The sequence below is a fragment of the Charadrius vociferus genome, unplaced genomic scaffold, assembly GCF_000708025.1.
Source record: "Charadrius vociferus isolate BGI_N301 unplaced genomic scaffold, ASM70802v2 scaffold54, whole genome shotgun sequence".
In the NCBI taxonomy this organism is placed as follows: Eukaryota; Metazoa; Chordata; class Aves; order Charadriiformes; family Charadriidae; genus Charadrius; species Charadrius vociferus.
In genome coordinates this window covers 2,544,203-2,561,605 of record NW_009648350.1, presented here as the reverse complement: position 1 = coordinate 2,561,605, position 17,403 = coordinate 2,544,203, and the positions used below count along the sequence as shown (strand labels likewise).

Below are 17,403 nucleotides of genomic sequence, written 5' to 3'. Positions count from 1 at the left end.
GGGTGGGTGGATTGGGGGCTTTACTAAACAGAGGAGGGCCATCCCGAGCCGTCCCCGGTGCCACCGGGGCCAGGCGGCCCTTCCAGCAGTGGGCTGGGGTCCCCGGGGGGCCAAAGCTCCCCGTGTGAAGGTGCATCCGCAGGGAAAAACATCGGGTCTGCGGATCCCTAAATTCATGGTCGGGGTGAAACTCCACCCACTCCCCTCCCGACAGAAATGTTACTCGGTTTGTGTCAAACCGGGACAAGTCTGGCCCTCGGGTCTCTAAGTCTTTCCACAGAGAAGGTATGGGTGTAACTGTGCTTTTATTACAATTATTAATTATACAGCAAAAAGTCACCACTTACATAAGTCAAAAGGCAGTGCTGACTTCTGCCTGCGCCGAGCTGCAGCATCCTCTGGCTGAAGCAGAGAAGCGGCTCCCTGCGTAAAGGCGGGCTGCTATCTCCCGCATTCCTCCTCTACTGACTCAGCAGGGAATCCTGTATAAACCCATCAGAAGAGCAAGGATAGGGACAGGCTTATGGGAAAGAGGAGGGAGTTCCTTCCCTGAAAAGGAGATAAAGAAAATGCTGAAAGGCGGCACAATGGGTCAGCTTTAGGTAATCCCATCTTCCTGATTCACCTCTGCCTGGGGGAGGGAAAAGACAAAGGGAAACAATTCCTAAAAACTTATCAAAGAGACAAATACGTTTGTTATCCTGAGTGTGCTTTTCACCTCTGAGATTCCGAATACTCTGCTCGGTTACAGCACTAACCCTGCTGTCTCTTGGGGTCCCACGCTTGCATGAACACATGTAGAAATGGAACAGCAGCAAACTTTAGCCCCTGAAGATTAGTCTCCTCCAGAGAAAGGAGAGGGACTCCTCTAGAAAAGAATCCAGAGCAAGAATGAAACGTAAGCAGGTCAAACTCCTTGGCAGTTTAAAGCCTTTATGTCATTACTGCTTTTTTTGGTGCCATATTTGGAATAGGAAGCAATTGTAGAATTGTTCCTCATTTTACTACACATGGGAGCACATCCCTTTTTCTACTGCACGGACGACGTTCTCTGCGTTTTGAGGTCACAGACTACTTGCATTTTGTCTTAACAAAGAAACATCCCTTCAAACGCTCACTCTGAAGTGCCTTTGTGTTCTGGAAGACATAGTACTGACAGGAACAACCACAACAAGGCATAGTATTTTTCAGAATTCATAGCAACACCTACCAAGTACAGCTCCTACTGCTTACACTCAGCCACCCCAGCGAGAAAGACCGTAAGGCAGCTACCACCTTCAGCAACACATCCTCCTTGCTTTTTATGGATTTCACCTACAAACTTAGCATTCCTAGAAAACATAGCGTATGAATAATTCAGCATGGGTAACGACGGCGTCCTAGGGAGGCAGGGTAAGGCCACACAACCTGAATCTATTTAGTTCACCAAGACCAACTCAAGTCCATCTTCTTCACAACTGAGAAGCATGTCCCCATGCAGCAACATCTGCTCTACTTAATGCAAAACACCACTTATTTATTCAGCTCAAAAGCCTGATGAGCTCAGAAGCAGAACAGTCTGTGTTTATTTGTGGGACTCTCATTTCTTCTCCATCCACGAAAGCTAAGAAACATCACGTTTTGATGGCTCATCCTACGACACAGATGCATCAATAGGATTTACCTGCCCTAAAGGCGATTCAAGTGAAGCATTTCTCATAACTCATCCCTCTCCACAGGGAAAATGCCAACAATTGCAGAACATCCATTCTGCATCTTAAGCGCCAGAAAACAAAACACTGTCACAACTTACGCCAAAGCACCTGCCTCTGTGGAAACAAAGCAGAAAACAATTCCATGCAGATCTCTAACCTGGGGTGGTGGCGGGGACGTGGACTTTGCAGCTCAGAAGTTATCCAGCTCTGAAGTCTTTGGGTATGTACAAGGGAGCTAAACACAAACATGGCTTGCACTTGATCACATCTGCTTCCCCACTGCCACGGTAATACCACTGAGAAGCCATTACATAAAGCCAGCTCAGATAAAATGCAGGATTTCTGGCAGCACTGTTCAACAAAGGCTAAATCGAAAAAGGGATTCTCCCTTTTTATTGTTTTTGCTTTAAATAATTTGGCATTAACAAAGGCTTGAGAAGAAATAGCACCACATTCTGGATGCCGAGGTCCTGGGATGAGCGTGTCTGAAAGAATGCAGGCACTTCTAATTAAAGATACACTGAAAAGACAACAACCTAAGTTACAAATAAAACCACAACTGCATATGCTTTTCATTTAAGCACCAATAAGTAAATATATATATGGACATTATGATTCCTACTGGGGAACCCGAAGTCCAAAGCAGAGAGCTCAAGCAGAGAGAAAGGCAAGTGTCATTACATGAAGCTGAACGCAAGCAAAACCATTCTGTTCCAAGCCTTTCTGCCACAGGATTTGGAGGCTTTACAAACATAATCTTTTGGAAGCGATATTGTTCCAATCCAAAAGCAAAAAGTAAATGAAATGCAGCCAAAACCTTTTTCCATATTTTTCACATGCACATCACTTAGTCTTTTTGTCCCTTCCTGCAGCACCTACAAGCATCTCTTCATTTTACTGAAATCCTCCTCCTCAAAAAAAAAAAATAGAAGACAGAACAATCCAACACATCCCCTTTATTCATTTAGAAAACATAGAAGAAAAGTAATAGGGAAAGTTTTAGCAATAAAAAAGGGATCCTGCTTAAAAATCTATAGAACTTGTCTAGCAACATAAACTGATTTCTTTGGGTTAGAGATGACCCCATACAAAACCCCAAATTCAGAACACTCACAGTGCAGGAGAGTCTGGCTACAGACCACTTTTCTACTTTAGGTTAAACTCTTCCCTTAGATTCATGTATCCCACTGCAACCAGCTTCAACATAAGTAGAATACGTAGCCCTCACAGTAATATTTTCCTTAAATGCTAATGGATATGTTTTAGCTTTCAGACAAAAAACACTCTGGGCCATGTTTGAAAGAACTCTAGGTTCACAGAGACTTATGGCTGACTCTTTAGAGCAAACTTAGAGCAGACTGCATAGCAGTTATACAAGCAATTAAGAAAAAAATCTCTTATTTGGCATTTCTCTATCAATATCTCTTGGGCCTGTGACGTGAAGGTCATTCACCGTTAAGCAGATATAATGTACGCCAATGGGTTCTGCTTGGCTGAGATGAAAGACTTTCATGCTCCTGAATATAAAGCAATGAACAGTGTTTTCAGCTGTCCCTGAAAGGCCTCATCCTCTTCCCATCACAAAACTTGGCTCTTCAGCATCATCCTCCTTCTCTTCCTCCTCCTTGCTATCCTCTTCATCATCCTCGCTGCTGACTCGCTCTTGAGATTGATCAGGTTCTAAAAAACACAAACAGTACGAATGGATAACATATTCCCCTGTGTCTCCCTTGTTAAGTATTTCACAACAAAATTGTCTCAGCTGCTAAGCAAATGTGCATTAGGTTACGCTAATTAGTACGGATGGATAACATATTCCCATGAGTCCTCCTTGTTAAGTATCTCACAACAAAGTAGTCCCAGATACTAAGGAAACATGTATCAGGTTGTATTAATTCTACCGAGCGATGCAGAGCTCAGAATATCAAATTCTCCCTTGGAGAAATATTCCCTTACCTCCAAAGCTACCACTGTGCCAAGTCCGTCATTAAACAACTCCACCTCCTATGGAACATTATTTCAAACAGAGGTAGTCAAGCGCTGAAGTGACAGATCATCTCATTCCCAACCTCACCTCTGTGTGTCGGTATGAACTCTCAAGTACCACAGTGCTGTTAAAGAATGCGGGCTCTGGGAAGCCACATGCAAAGCTCAGTATATCCCTACACCTTTTTTTTTTTTTTTTTTAAACAGAAACTCCACAAGGTGCCATGAACTTTTACAGACTGTTTGGTATACTGCAAGTACAGGAACTTGTTAAGATATGTGTAAGATTAATGAGGGTCACAGAAAACTCATGAAGCCTGCTAAAAGACCAGAAAATACCTACTAGAAATTAAATAAAGGATAACGAAAATTAGGTACAGCATAAAGTGGGACCTGGATCGAATAGCCATTCTTCTGCTCCCAGCAGCTCTTGTACCTTTACTGTTTCTCAGGCCAAGTCACACTCAGCTCATACTCTGACCAGTTACACATAGGATTTAGGATTAGTGGTCTGATGCCACCGCGTGGCGAAGTTCTGTACTTTCATTTTTTATTAGGGGTCTGTATAACAATGCAACTTAAACGGCTGACCTTATTTAGCACCGACCTTTATTCTTAATGTTTTTACTACAACAAAGGTGAAAGATAGTAACTCGGAGGTTTTCTTTATTCATTCAAAAAGGAAGATAAATTCTTGCCTGCCACACCCAACAAATACATTTCAATTAATTTCGAAAAAATTCTCAGATCTCAACCTAGGTCACACAAAACTAGAAAGAGACAAGCCTGTTCTCAGTAGACTAAAGATGGCTATCAGCAGCTCCTATCTCCACTGATTTCATTTTATTTTTAAAATAAACAATCACAAACTGTAAAGAGCTAAGAACCGTTCTAAAGACAGGACAGTTTGGATTCTAGCTTCCAGAAGATGAGTTACTTGTTCTGAACAAAAGCATTCCAGCCCACCAATTGGTACACGGCAGTCCCATAGCACAGTGCCAGTCCCTGATCCAGCTCACCTCTCTCTCAGCCACTCCCTAAAGGAACGGGTATTCTGTTTTGCTCAAAGTGAACAAAAGTATGTTGACTCATACTTAAATTCTCCTCCCAGTCACAACACATAAACGAGTAGATTAAAAAAAAACCAAAAACCCAGAACGAAAACAAAACACCAAAACCCCCCACGCTACTACATTCACTTGCTGTCACAAGTAAAATTAACCTAATGATTAATTTGTCCTCCCATGTTTATATGGGAGGCTGGCAATGGTTCAGTTGACACAGATCCAATTTTGAAAAGCAAAGCAGAAACAAGGTGGAACTGTGAGACAAGTCACTGTTCTAGCAGAATTATCCGGAACTGTTGTAACTTTAGGACTGCAGAGTTAGTGTTCTTAACCACAAAGCAGTCTGCCAATTCACAAAGAACAACTATTTGAAAGACTAAGCTGAAATATACTTACTGAAAGGAAGCAACAACTATTCAAGAGTCTCAGCAAACAGTTACACTGACATTGCTAAACATTAATTTTCAAGACTACAGGGGAACAGAGGCAGTCAGTTTTTTCACATTTATTTCTGTGTGAAACAAAATAGTTGCATGGAACAGATGGCACCAAGGTGGTTCAATTTCTTACACGCAAAATCATATCTCAGTTTCTTGCTGTCCAAGCTGTGCATTTTTTCCACCTGTTTTCCCATACGCATTTAAAATATACTCGGAAAAATAACAGCCTTTGACAATATTGCCTTTTTTAGCAGAAGATGTTCTAAATCTGCAGTTTGTCAGGATAGTTGGGGTAAAACATCCACAATCAACAAACTCTGTTTCCAATGTTTGCTGTCCAGAATTTCTCCTAATAAAGGGAAAACATTCACAAGCAGCCAAGTTATTTGTAAGATTAAATCTCAACATAGATGGCTTTCAAAGAGGACCTTTGAAACATTAGCTAAAATAACAAGCTTAAAGCTCCTATCCATGTCTTGAGAATGCTTGGGGTAGCGGGGTGGAACAAACCCTTCTAGGATTCAATCAGGGAACAGAACTAAGTCTTGAGAAAACTAGACTTCACTGACCTTTTTCCTGCTTCTTTTGTTCGAGTTTATTTTTCTTAGCTTGCAGTTTCTTCTCTTTTAACTTCTGGCTATAAAGCAAAGAAGAAAAGACTCTTATGCAAATCCAACATTGTAATGCTTCTGCACATTCACACACTGATAAAGGACATATTACAGACATCTTGGAAAAACAGGCTTCAACGGAGAAGTTCAATTTGAATTTGGCCTCAATTGAAAATTCAGTGAGAGCAAACTTAGACATGTGATCGACAGAATTTTTTCTATGGTGTTTTTAGTCTAATGGAATTTTTTTTTAAAAAGTCTTTCATGACACCACTGCAACCAAAACTATATGATACACAAGAATCCCCAAGAACACAGAAGGAACAAAAATGAAACTGCTCCTACATTTTAGCTACCTAGCCTAACAAACAAAAAGAGAAAATGGTGTCAAAACCCAGACTGCTGGAACTGAACACTGGAAAAAAAGAAGTCATCACCATGCATATCTTAATTGAAAAAAAAATAATGCAGTACGCTTTGACCTTCATCTTTGGCTGTACTTAATCAATATGTTGAACCCTAGGAGTAAAATTAGGGCTAAGAGGGAATTTCAGTTTGTACAAACCAGTTCTATTTGCCTAGCAAAGGTGACCAGACGGTCTAATGGCAGACACAGGGCAGAGCAATCCGGGATTCAACTGCCTCTCTCAACACCATAAACAGAGCGCCAAGTACTCTACCTGTTAGGTCAGGATAGAAGAGAAGGGGTGGTGAGGGAAGTTAGAGGGGCTCCTACAGGGCAAAGCTGCTTGGGACCTACACCATTAGACTATAGAAGGGGGACAAGGAGGCATTGGAGTGTTTCGGCAGCATTTGGTATTTGAACAGTTGTTCTCCATCTCAGCCAGGGAAAAGGCAGCAGGCCAGATCTGACTTGCTGGCCATCTGTTGGACCACAGTAAATTAAAGTAAGATGGCAACAGTGTTTGTGTTGTGCACTTTTGTGCTAATATGACAGTGAGTCACTATGCACAGACCTCTCAGCAGCAGCTCTCAGCTACAAGACGCAAAGCCCCATTCTCAAAGCAGGAAGAGAGAGGCTGCTCCAGGCCAGACCCTCAAAGAGCTGAGCCATGGTACCCTGCTATTTCTGAAAGGTATGGTGGACACAGACTATGGAATTTAAATTCTTGTATCACTGCATTACAATGCTCAGACTACTTCTTGAGAGAATCAAATGATTCACTTCGTCTAAAACTTAAGAGAAGGATAGATTTAATATTTTTTAATTTTTCCATCTAACTTACGAGACCTGCCAGGCATTTCAATGCAGTAGGTAGAAGCAGCTACTGACTTTAACAATACTGCACCCATCAGTGGCCTTTTCAGTATTCACAGACAGAACTGGACTAGTCACACTGACAAAGTATGCAGGACTGCATTAGGCCCCACCACACTCTGCTAGTCTGAATCCATATGTGTACACTTTAAGCAGTACCCATTTTTGCACTTAAGCTGCTTGGTGTCAGCTGTTTCAGATATTTATTTAAGCCAGATGTAACTATAAACCTTTCCTGACACTGTTATAACAAATAATGCAGTAAGACATGTTGCAGTCAACACCAACGTGTCAGCAAAAACTGCTCAACCAGTCAAAAGTAATCCTGCTAGCAATGGCATGGAAAGTAAACCATGCCAGCAAAGCCTGTCAAGTTTACAGCCACCTTTAGAAACCAAACAATGACATTAACAAAATTAATTTCCACGGCCAGACTTCTCAGCTGATAGATGTAGACACAGAATGATAGCATTTATCCAAAGCATGCAGCTACAGATGAGGCACAGGGCATGAGGGTTTTCACATCAAGCCTCCTGGGAACAATCTGCCCTTACCGCTTCCTTCTGCGTTTTGCTGTTTGTTCTTCTGCAATCATCTTATTCCTCTCCAGTTTCTTCTGGAATTCCTCATCTAGTCTTTGCTGCAATTGATCACATGTCATACTTTGGTCACAATCTAAATTAAAATACTTCTTTTCAAAGCCATGTCCTTTTATGGAGAAGTCTTTTAGCAAAATACAGAAGGGAGCTTTGCCAGATTTTGTCCAGCTATTTCTTTACACAAAAGCCGTATTCCTAGGGATGACCTCTATACAGACAACATTTTTAACCTGCAGCTTGAGCCAACCAGCGAAGTCTTTAAAGGGAGGAATCCTCACCAAAACAGATGAGGGAGGTTTGGCTTCTGCCCTAAAGAATGTTTCAGCAAGAGAATAACTCAAGACACAAAGATTAACATATATATCAAAGGACTCATCTTGGCCAAGAGAGAGTGTAACAATAATGCTCTCTGAAAGAGGTGCTATTCTACTCGACCAAGACTTAAAAGAGAGCAATCCAGATTGTGCACAGGCACTTGCTTTGATTCTGTCTGTTCAAGACAGTGGAATTAGGGATTTGCAGTTTTTAAAGCATTTTCAATTCAACCTGAGAACACAGACGTTCACGTGCAGTCTTACTGTGTGCTGGGACTCCAGTGAACAGAGAAGATGGAGCACGTCTGACACAAAGCACCAAACGTTTCAATACTGACAAAGACGCCACATATCACATATTCCTACATTTTTCCTCTGATAAGGGGTGGTTTGGAACTGAATTATTTGTACATGACTTTAAAAGAAAAAAAAGATTTGCAATGAACATCAAATAATCAGGGAGGGGGGGAATCATAGAGAGTCCTGCTGACCTTCTCAGCCATGGCATCCATGAAATCTTGCCTCTGGTACTCTCGCCGACGAAGATGCCGGTACACATGAAACTCTCCACTCCCAGCTCCAGCACTGGAACCTACAATAATAATGAGTTAGTCTGCTAGAAATAATATTTACTAGATGCTCACAAATGACTACAGCTAGATGCTGAGGGACAGGACTCATGAAAGGGCACTGCAAGATGAAAATCTGCTAACATCACACAGAGTGTGTCACCATTTTATATAAGCTCAAATCACTCACAATGAAAAGCCAAAGCGAGCTGCAAAACCATATGCTTATGCTTCACTGCAGTTTCTACCGGTCAGTTACTCCCTTAGACGGAATCCAGTCTTAACTGGACATTGAGGCAGTAAAGGAACTAGGGATCAAATGCACACCCCATTCTTTTATAGGCAGAGGTGAGCTAAAACATCCTGAGGCTGCTACTCGCTTATTTTCAGCATCTCATACAAAAAAATAAAGGTCAACAGAAAGGTGATAAATCCCATCACATTATACTTTTCCATGCAAGATAGACACTACTGACAGTTTTTGACTGTTTCTTCGTAAATGAAATCCCTGTAGCTCTCTCTTTCTGGCGTCAGTCTGCATGCTGAAGTCTCACAGGAGCTTTCAACATCGCAATCCATTCTCTTCCTCTGTCTCCTGAGCCATTTCTCAATGCAAAGCACACAAATGCATGCCTCAAAGAAGACACCTAGTAATTAAAACATGGCAGCTGGGACTGCAATAGGGGTGCTCTTGATACCAACAGAACCCCAGCACGTCAAGTGCTCCCAGAAAAACAAGACAGTTAACTCAAGCACACAGCGAAGCTATTTGAAAAAGCCATCAGGGAATTACAATAAGCAGAACAGTTTATTCTGAAGTGTATAAAAGCTTTAGTCCAAGATCAATTATTCTGAAATAACAAGTCAGCTTCTAGAAAGGATGATTAATAAGGATGAAGGTCCCAAAGAAAGACAGAACTTCTACATGCAGATACAATTTATACCACAACTACTAAATTTAAACCCTGCAGGTAAGAGTGTAAGCAGAATACTTGCATTGGGTTCCTTGCACAGCTGAAAGCTCCCTACCTGAGCACGTATAATCATATCCACTACATGTGTCTGCTTCTCACTACCTGAGATTCAGACTCAAAGCAGTCAAAAGAGGGACTTCATAATTCTGAGCTTCCAGAGCACTCTCAGATCCACGGAAAGGACAGATTTACTTATCATCATATACTTGTCATCACCAGAGCAGCACCTTATTTCACTGCACACAGTCCACGTGCTGGAGCACCACAGGCATTGTTCACTTTGCATTCTGACAACAAGCACAAAAGTGGAACCCAAGAACCAAATAAAACTTGGAAAAGCAACTCTTGAAGCACACTTCATACCTCTTTTCTCCAGCAAAATGAGCAATAACAGAAAACAGTCTCTGGCGTTTTCTGTTAAACACTTTCCTAAGTTTAAGGTAGTTGACCCTACAGTTATCGAAAGAATAGTATCTTTACCCATGACATCTCTAACAAACTCCGGGGGAGGTCTTGGTGCCCATTCATTCAGTTTTTCAGGAATTGGTACAGTCTTTTCCTGCAAGAACAAACCAACCAGTCATCAGTATCTTCGAGGAGCAAAGTCTGCAATTTTAACACATTGTTGAAAGGTGGTATACGTCTGACAACAGCCTCTTCCATCAGCTGACAGATCTCAGAAGGAACACAGCTGTAGCAATTTCTTCATGCATAGGGATCAGAAGCCGGCAGAAAGCAAGAATTGGGAGGTATCACCTCATTCCCTCACATTCAGTCCTGCAGGTCAACAAACCCCAGGAGGATTAGGAGTGTCTGTGCTTCTTTTCAGTATGGAAACTAGAAGGAAGCAACTCAGCACCTCCAAGCACTCGCAGAACCTGAGTATACTCCCACTACCAGTGGTCTGGGAAGAGATGAAAGGCATTTGTGCACCTCCCATGCCAGATCTAGAGGACAGGGAAGAGCAGGGAAGGGAGAACACATGGTGCAAGGTCAGAGGAAGAACAAGGCGCAGGGACGTCTCAGCCATCTCCAGCACACACACAGAGGGAGGGTGAGAGCTTCCACCTGGCAAACACCTCCTCCTCAGGACAAGGATCAAAACACCCAGTTAGAGGAATCAGGGTCATGCTCCCTCCCCCATTAAAAACAGCGGGCAGACGGAGGACCAGCTGGCAGAGCACTGCGGGGCCAGTCCTCCCCCCGGGATGGGTCTCTCTCCTCAGGGCACCCCGGGGAAGATGGATCCCTCTCCCCTCACGGTAACCCGCTGTGTGTGCCCGAGGGGGGTGGGGGTGGGTGGGTGTCGGCCTCTCTCCCCTCACAGAGCCCGGGGGTGGTGGGGTTGGGCCCCTCTCCCCTCACGGAACCGGGGAGGAGGAAGGAGGGGGAGTCGGTCTGACTCCCCTCACGGAACCGGGGATGAGCAAGCGGGAGTCATTCCGTCTCCTCTCACAGAAGCGGGGAGGAGGAAGGGGCGGGGGGGGTCGGTCCCTCTCCCCTCATGGACCCGGCGAGAGGGAAGGCGGGGCGGGGGGTGTCGGCTCTGTCTCCCCTCATGGAACCGGGGAGGAAGAAGCGGAGGTCGTTCCTTCTCCCGTCACAGAACGGAAGAGGGGGGAAGGGGGGGATCGGTCCCTCTCCCCTCACGGACCCCGGGGAAGTGGCGGTATGGGTCTCCCTCTCCCCTGACGGACCCGCCGCCCGGGGCAGGGGCAGAGGCCCGGACGGGTGCCCTCACCGGGTTCCTCATGAGCCGCTCGAGGCGGAGGCGCTGCTCCTCGGCGGCGCTCCGCGGGATGACGAGCGGCTGCGGCTCCTTGCGGGGCCGGGGCGGCCGCGGGGCCGAGGGCGCCGCCATGTTCCAGCCGCCTCCGCGCCCCGCCCCGACGGCGACGACGTCACGCCGCGCGACGCGCCCGGCCTAGCGGGGCCGCCGCGACCTGTCATGGCGGCGGGCGAAGGCCTGCGGCGGGCAGGGGAATCCCCGCTGGAAAAGGGAACCCCGCGGGGAAACGGGCGTCTGGCGGGCCCGCCGGGCCCCTGGGGCCGGCAGGAGAAAGCAGGCAGCGGCCGAGGGTGGCTGCGGGCCCCGGCGCGGCTTTGCTGGGGGGTGAAGTTGCCTCTCGCCGGGCCCAGCCATGGCTGTGGGGCCTGGTTCACCCGAACGGCTCGTTTGCTGGAGCTCTGATTTCCCCCGTCCTCCCAAGCACCTCCTCTGGGCTGCAGCGAGTGCAGCCTGTCCCCCACAAGACCCCTTAGCAAGGCAGGTCTGGTGAGGGGTCTGGAGCACACGTCTGATGAGGAGCGGTTGAGGGACCCGGGGGTGTTCAGCCTGGAGAAGAGGAGGCTGAGGGGAGACCTTCTCGCTCTCTACAGGTCCCTGAAAGGAAGGGGGTAGTGTGGGGGTTTCAGTCTCGTCTCCTAGGTAACAGTCAATAGGACAAGGGGAAACGGCCTCAAGTTGCACCAGGAGAGGTTTAGATTGGATACTAGGAAAAATTTCTTCACTGAAAGGGTTATCAAACATTGGAACAGGCTGCCCAGGGAAGGGGTTGGGTTGCCATTCCTGGAGGCATTTAAAAGACGGGTAGGCCAGGTGCTGAGAGACATGGTTTAGTGGTGGTTTTGGTAGTGTTAGGTTGATGGTTGGACTCGATGATCTTAAAGGTCCCTTCCAACCTAGACGATTCTATGATTTGCCAGGCTCCGGCCTGAGCCCTGACAGCAGAGCCCCGAGAAGGGTGAAAATTCAGTGCATTTCACACTGGCACCCTCAGCCCTGCCAAATCCCTTCCCCGTGATGGCGTAAGTGATACGGGACTTCCTAGTGCCTCCCTGGCAGGCTGCCTGCACCATCTGTTCGTGTCACTTCAGTAATTAAGCAGCGCTGCCTGCACGCTGCCCGCAGGCTTTGTCCGCTGACAGTGATGAATGGCAGCGTGATTCCCCATGGCGCGGCCTCGCCGGGTGCTGGAGAGGCAGGCAGGTAGTGAGGCAGGGGGACGCTGTGCTGTCTGCATTCATATTCACTCCTGGCTTTGCCAGAGCGGTGCCGGGACCAGCTGAGGGCTCGTACACGCAGACCCACGCTTGTCTGATGGGGATGGAGGGAGCAGTGAGTGGGGAAGAGGAGCCGGAGCTGGCTGCCATACAGTCTTCCTCTGCAAGCCAAATTTCTTGACAAGCCACAGTGGCCTTACAGAAATGGCATGGCATGTGCTCGGGCTGTGTGTGCGTCAGAGAATTAGCTAGTAAAGGTCAGCTGCAATGGAAGAGGGGCATAAGCCTTTGTGTAGTTTATGGAGATAGGCTGGAGCAGTGAAGTTGGGCTCCGGGTTTCAGACAGCTTCGTGCTGTGCATGTGGAGAGGGTGACAGAAAGGGGGACAGAGGGGTTGGGAATGGCTCCTTCTGAGATTTATGGGTCATTTGTATGACCTGAATTTATTAAGCCCCCATGCTCTTCCCCCTTCCGTGAAGAAAATGGGAGCTGATCCTCAGGTTCAGCCCTATGTTTACAAAAGACTTTTCAACCTCTACTGAGGTTGCTATGGAAATGGTGCTAGTTTATGCCTCATGTTTGTCTTACCAACCTGATTTGTAAAAGAATGGTGTGAATTTAGTGTTGGCTGCGTTCCCAGCTGGCCGTGCTGGCCTTGGAAGGCATCCTTGCAGTCACAGCCCTGGCTGGAGCAATGCAAACAGCTTCCCCCATGCTGTCTCCCAGCTCACGAGCTCCTGTGCCTGCAGGTCTCTCAGCCTTGGGTCCTGTTCAGCCCACCAGGAGAGAAACCAGACAGTGCTAGCCTGTACTCAGCCCCTACCAGGGAAATACCAGCTCCATTTGCAGAGACTGGGGCAAGTACGTGCCCCCGTCCCCTCTCAGTCACTGCAGAATGGATTTTAGAAGCAGAGTTGCTGCAAATCGATTGAGGTTCCTCTTCCCTCTGCTCTGCTGAGTCCTGAGCACAATGCAGGCCAGTTTAGCTCACTAGCCCATTAGGCGTCACCCTCTTTCTTCCTCCTTGCTGCCACAGCCACCTCTCCAAAACATAGCTTCCAAAAGCAGGGGCGTGAGCGATGAGCTGTCAGGTCTCAGCACTCTCATGCCAGTCCTCACGAGAGGAAGGCAGGCTGGCAGCCGTGCCCGCAGACATTGCGACAGCCCAAGGGCTGCAGGGAGCAGCTGGGCAACTCAGTTCTCTTGCCCAAAACGTGGCTTGTGCCAGCAATGACACACAGCCCTGAGAAATAGCAGGCAGTTGCCTGTCATCCAGCGGAACCCACACAAACAGCGTGGGGAAAGAGACCTAGGAGCATCTCGCTCTCAAACTACATGTCTAGGGAATTAGTGCAGACTCTTGATGTATTATGCACGTTACTTTTAAGATGTATCTGGGGAGAGGGGAGAAGACTATTACCTGGGTCATAAAAACATAGGAAGTATTTCATCGTGCCATTAAAAAATACAAAGCCCACGAAATCAAGAGTGCTGGGCTGGAATCTGGATAGAGCTGGGCTTACTGGGGACAGGGGATTTGCATTAGAACAGGGAAGTGTTTTCATCCTTCAGTGCAAACCAAACACAAAATTCAGCTCCCTGAGCTGTATCAAAGCAGCTCCTTTGTGTGGCAGAGCAAAGGCATTCTGAGGGGTTTTCCTACCAAACGGATCCTTCTGGAAGCACCATAAGCCTTTGCTGAGAAAGACCCTGCATGGCAGGCGGGCAGGAGCAGCCACGGGCAGCTCAAACACCCACGTGAAACGTGGGAGGCTGTGCTGCTGAAATCCCTTCACAATTTTGCTCTCTTGATAGTATCTGCCAGGGTGCAGCTCAGCGCCAGCGTCCCCGCGGACCAGTCCTGCTCTGCCCCCCGGCAGAGGACATCGCTGGCACACAGTCCAGCCCAGCCCATGCGCTGAGGCTGCTTTTCCCTTGTTTCACTACTAGATCTCTGTGTTGGATGCAAAGGGCTGTTGTGTCCTGCCCCTGCCCTCCCGGGAACCCTGTGAAACGAAAGGAAAGCGTGTTTTCCAGCAAGACTAATGCTGTAATTAGTCAATTTGCTAATACGCTGAGGTGTGAACGGCTTACCGTGAGGCAGGAGGAGCAGCTGTCCCGCAGGCACAGCCCTCAGTGCCCGCCTTGAGGGCAACGAAGTTGTCCATACGGAGGGGCTGTCACCTCCCCAGCTGCCCAGCTCCTGATGGATGAGCTCTCCAGGACCGGTGAACAGGCTCTGGAGGCTTTTGGAGAGAGCATGTTTTTGTGAATGGATCGTGACACAACCACGGCCTGACAGCAGAGCTGAGCAGCTCCCTCCACCTCCCCCCAAAAGCCATGTGTTAGCTGCGTCTGGAAGCCGTGTCTGTCACGCTGCTTAGCTGTGACAGTACAGTCTGGGACAACGTACCAGTTTTCCCAGGGGATCCTCAGCAGAAGAGAGCACACTAGAAAGACGTACAACAGCAGAGTGTGAGGCACTGCCTCCCAGGAGAGATGAAGGCATAGGAGGGGGGGATGACACGCTACGGGGACCTCGGCTGCTAGGAGATGCTAGCACAGGCCTTTGGCGAGGGAGGTCCATCTCCACTCCCCAGGGCTGCTAATTCACTATTATCTGCGCTGCTTCAGGGATGGAGGCGTTCCGACTTGCACCAGTGACAAACCAGACAAAGAAAATAACAGACTGGGAGGAGAGGAAACCCTGCCTTGTGCAGACCCATCCTCCACCTCCCTCTGCTCAACAGTGAGAAAATTACCCCTCTCCTCCATCCTCAGCGCACTCCATCAGGCAGAGGCAGTCTGAGCCCGGCCCCAACTGCCTCGAGACAGCATCGAGGTCTACACACATGCGACATGACAGCATCCTCCCTCTCCCTCTCCCTTTTTTTTTTTTTTTTTGTGTGTGTAGCAAATCCAGCAAAGCCCCAAGCTCATGTACTGTCCTTTTTGCAAGTGATTTTATTTTAAAACTGGAACTCGAGTTTTCCATTTGTTTAACAAGTCCCTTCCTTTTTTTTTTTAAATAAAATTAATTTATTCTACAGAACAGTAAACTCTTCCGGACTCTTCCCTATTTACAAATTAACATTTTTGCTTGCAGTTCATTGCTTCCCCCTCCTTTTCCTATCCCGCGACACAGAAGGTGAAAAATCAGCCAACGTCTGAAGGTCTGTAAGGCAGTGCTCCCATCCCAAACCGCCTGGCACATTGGGACCTCAGTGAAGAACAAAAGTGACGATGTCTGTGCTGCATCCGGAGGTTCCCCCCTCATTCACCATGTGTGTGAAGGAAGCAGGTCCATGTTAAACACATCAACCGAGAGCATCTGGCCTCTCCCCGCTGCATGGGCTCCTCTGAGGTGGGTTTTAGCTGTACTGAGGAAGGAGAAATACCCCCACCAGAGCAAACTGCTCCCGCTGCCGTCTGAAGGACCATGCGTCTGGGGAGAAGGTGGCATTTCCCGCAGGAATGAGATCCACCAGCCCTTGTCTCATGTGCCTGTGGGCCAGAAAGGCACCTCTCACATCGCAGGAGGAGGCAAGGAACCTTGGAGAAACCTTCCCTGCCCTCTTGAAGTGGGAGAGACAAGCGACTCCAGTGCTGGGGACATGCTTTGCTAGCTCAGGAAAGAAGGCACCTAAAAAAAATAATAATTTGACCCAACTCAAATATCCAGGTAAATTGAAGGGGTTTTGAGCTAGGTTGGGGCTCGGCTCATACCTCTCTTTGCACTAAGTGGTAACTTCTAGCTGGGTATGGTGGGGTCTGCTCTACCTGGAGACCTATCCAGACGCTTCAAAGCCACCTCGCTCAGGTCCTGCTAGCACGGTCACCCAGGCCTGGCAGCCACACGAGGAGCCAGGAGTCCTGGTGATGGGGAAAACGAGCTGTGTGAGGCAAATGCAGAGGGACGTGCAAGCATTTTGTCTGCAAGCAAAGCTGCTCTTTCGGAGGGTCTCCCACCCCACGTGAGGCACATAATCCCAGTAAGCAGCCTGGCCTGTAAAACCACCCTAAGGGCTTCAGTGACCAGTAGGAAAAGTATCGACAACATAGCGCGTACCTGGCCACAGCGGGCATCTGCTCTACACTCTCTTCCAGGGCTCGCCTCTATCAGGGGACCTCCTTTTTCTGCTATAGATGCATGTGGCTGCACTGGTCTATCAGAAAGCCCCCAAGAAGCAGTGACCGCTGCAGTGCCTGGTCCTTCCTGGCAGCAGTGCTGCTACAGCCGTCGCTGGCAGGGTTTTACGGCTGGTGGGGACGGACTTCAGCCATCGGCGAGGGCAATCCTGTCTGTGGCCGCAGTCGGCCTGGCCTGGCCCCTCCGTGTCGGCTGCCTGTTCACCCACCTCTCAGCAGCCCCATTCCTTTTGCTCTTCCTGGGCATTTTGATTTCTCTAAGAAAAAATAATAATCTTCAGTAGCATCTACTGAAGATGTGTAGTGTTTTCATTCCCGGGAGCCCAGCCAAGCACCTGCAGGGCAAGGCTGCCTCTCACCCCCGGACACAGCCCCAGATCTCTGTCTGATCCCCCCTGAGACATCCCGAATGACTAACAACTGATGCAAAGCGGGGGTGTTGTTATATTTTTCAAGGTTTGCCTTGAGCAACGGAGAATATTGCCCCCCTGGGGTAGAGAGAAGGCAGAAGGCTGAGCTGATGCCCTTGCAGAGAGCTGAGGTTTTGAAAAAGCACGGAAGAGAGGGAGGAAGAAAGGGGTCATCCAGAGACTCTCCATCAGTACAGCAAGGAGAAAAAGGACAAAGGAACAGAAAATGGCAGGACAGCAGGAAAAACCTTCCTCGAATGCGATTCATTAAGCTTTGGGAAAAAAACCTTCTGGCAGAGGGTGGGAAA

At 47.8% G+C, this 17,403-nt stretch overlaps 1 protein-coding gene across 1 annotated transcript; it reads right to left on the bottom strand.

Moving 5' to 3' along the window:
• Window positions 1-2,235: 2,235 nt before the first annotated feature.
• Window positions 2,236-11,413, bottom strand: PRKRIP1 (PRKR interacting protein 1 (IL11 inducible)). Its single transcript, XM_009885120.1, has 6 exons — window positions 11,275-11,413; window positions 10,014-10,092; window positions 8,482-8,582; window positions 7,632-7,717; window positions 5,757-5,824; window positions 2,236-3,374 (listed from the first exon to the last, which is right to left on the bottom strand). The coding sequence occupies exons 1-6, from the start codon at window positions 11,392-11,394 to the stop codon at window positions 3,259-3,261; spliced, it is 570 nt and encodes a 189-aa protein (XP_009883422.1). The 5' UTR covers window positions 11,395-11,413; the 3' UTR covers window positions 2,236-3,258.
• Between the last annotated feature and the right edge of the window lie 5,990 nt (window positions 11,414-17,403).

What these genes read in the sequence shown, in the direction of transcription:
- PRKRIP1 (XM_009885120.1), bottom strand. Translation starts at nt 11,394, where the DNA reads ATGGCGGCGCCCTCGGCCCCGCGGCCGCCCCGGCCCCGCAAGGAGCCG. An exon ending in AGCGGCTCATGAGGAACCCG is followed by an intron (nt 10,093 to 11,274) that starts GTGAGGGCACCC and finishes TTGTTCTTGCAG; the next exon opens with GAAAAGACTGTACCAATTCC. An exon ending in GCAAAACGCAGAAGGAAGCG is followed by an intron (nt 5,825 to 7,631) that starts GTAAGGGCAGAT and finishes TTTGCTTTATAG; the next exon opens with CCAGAAGTTAAAAGAGAAGA.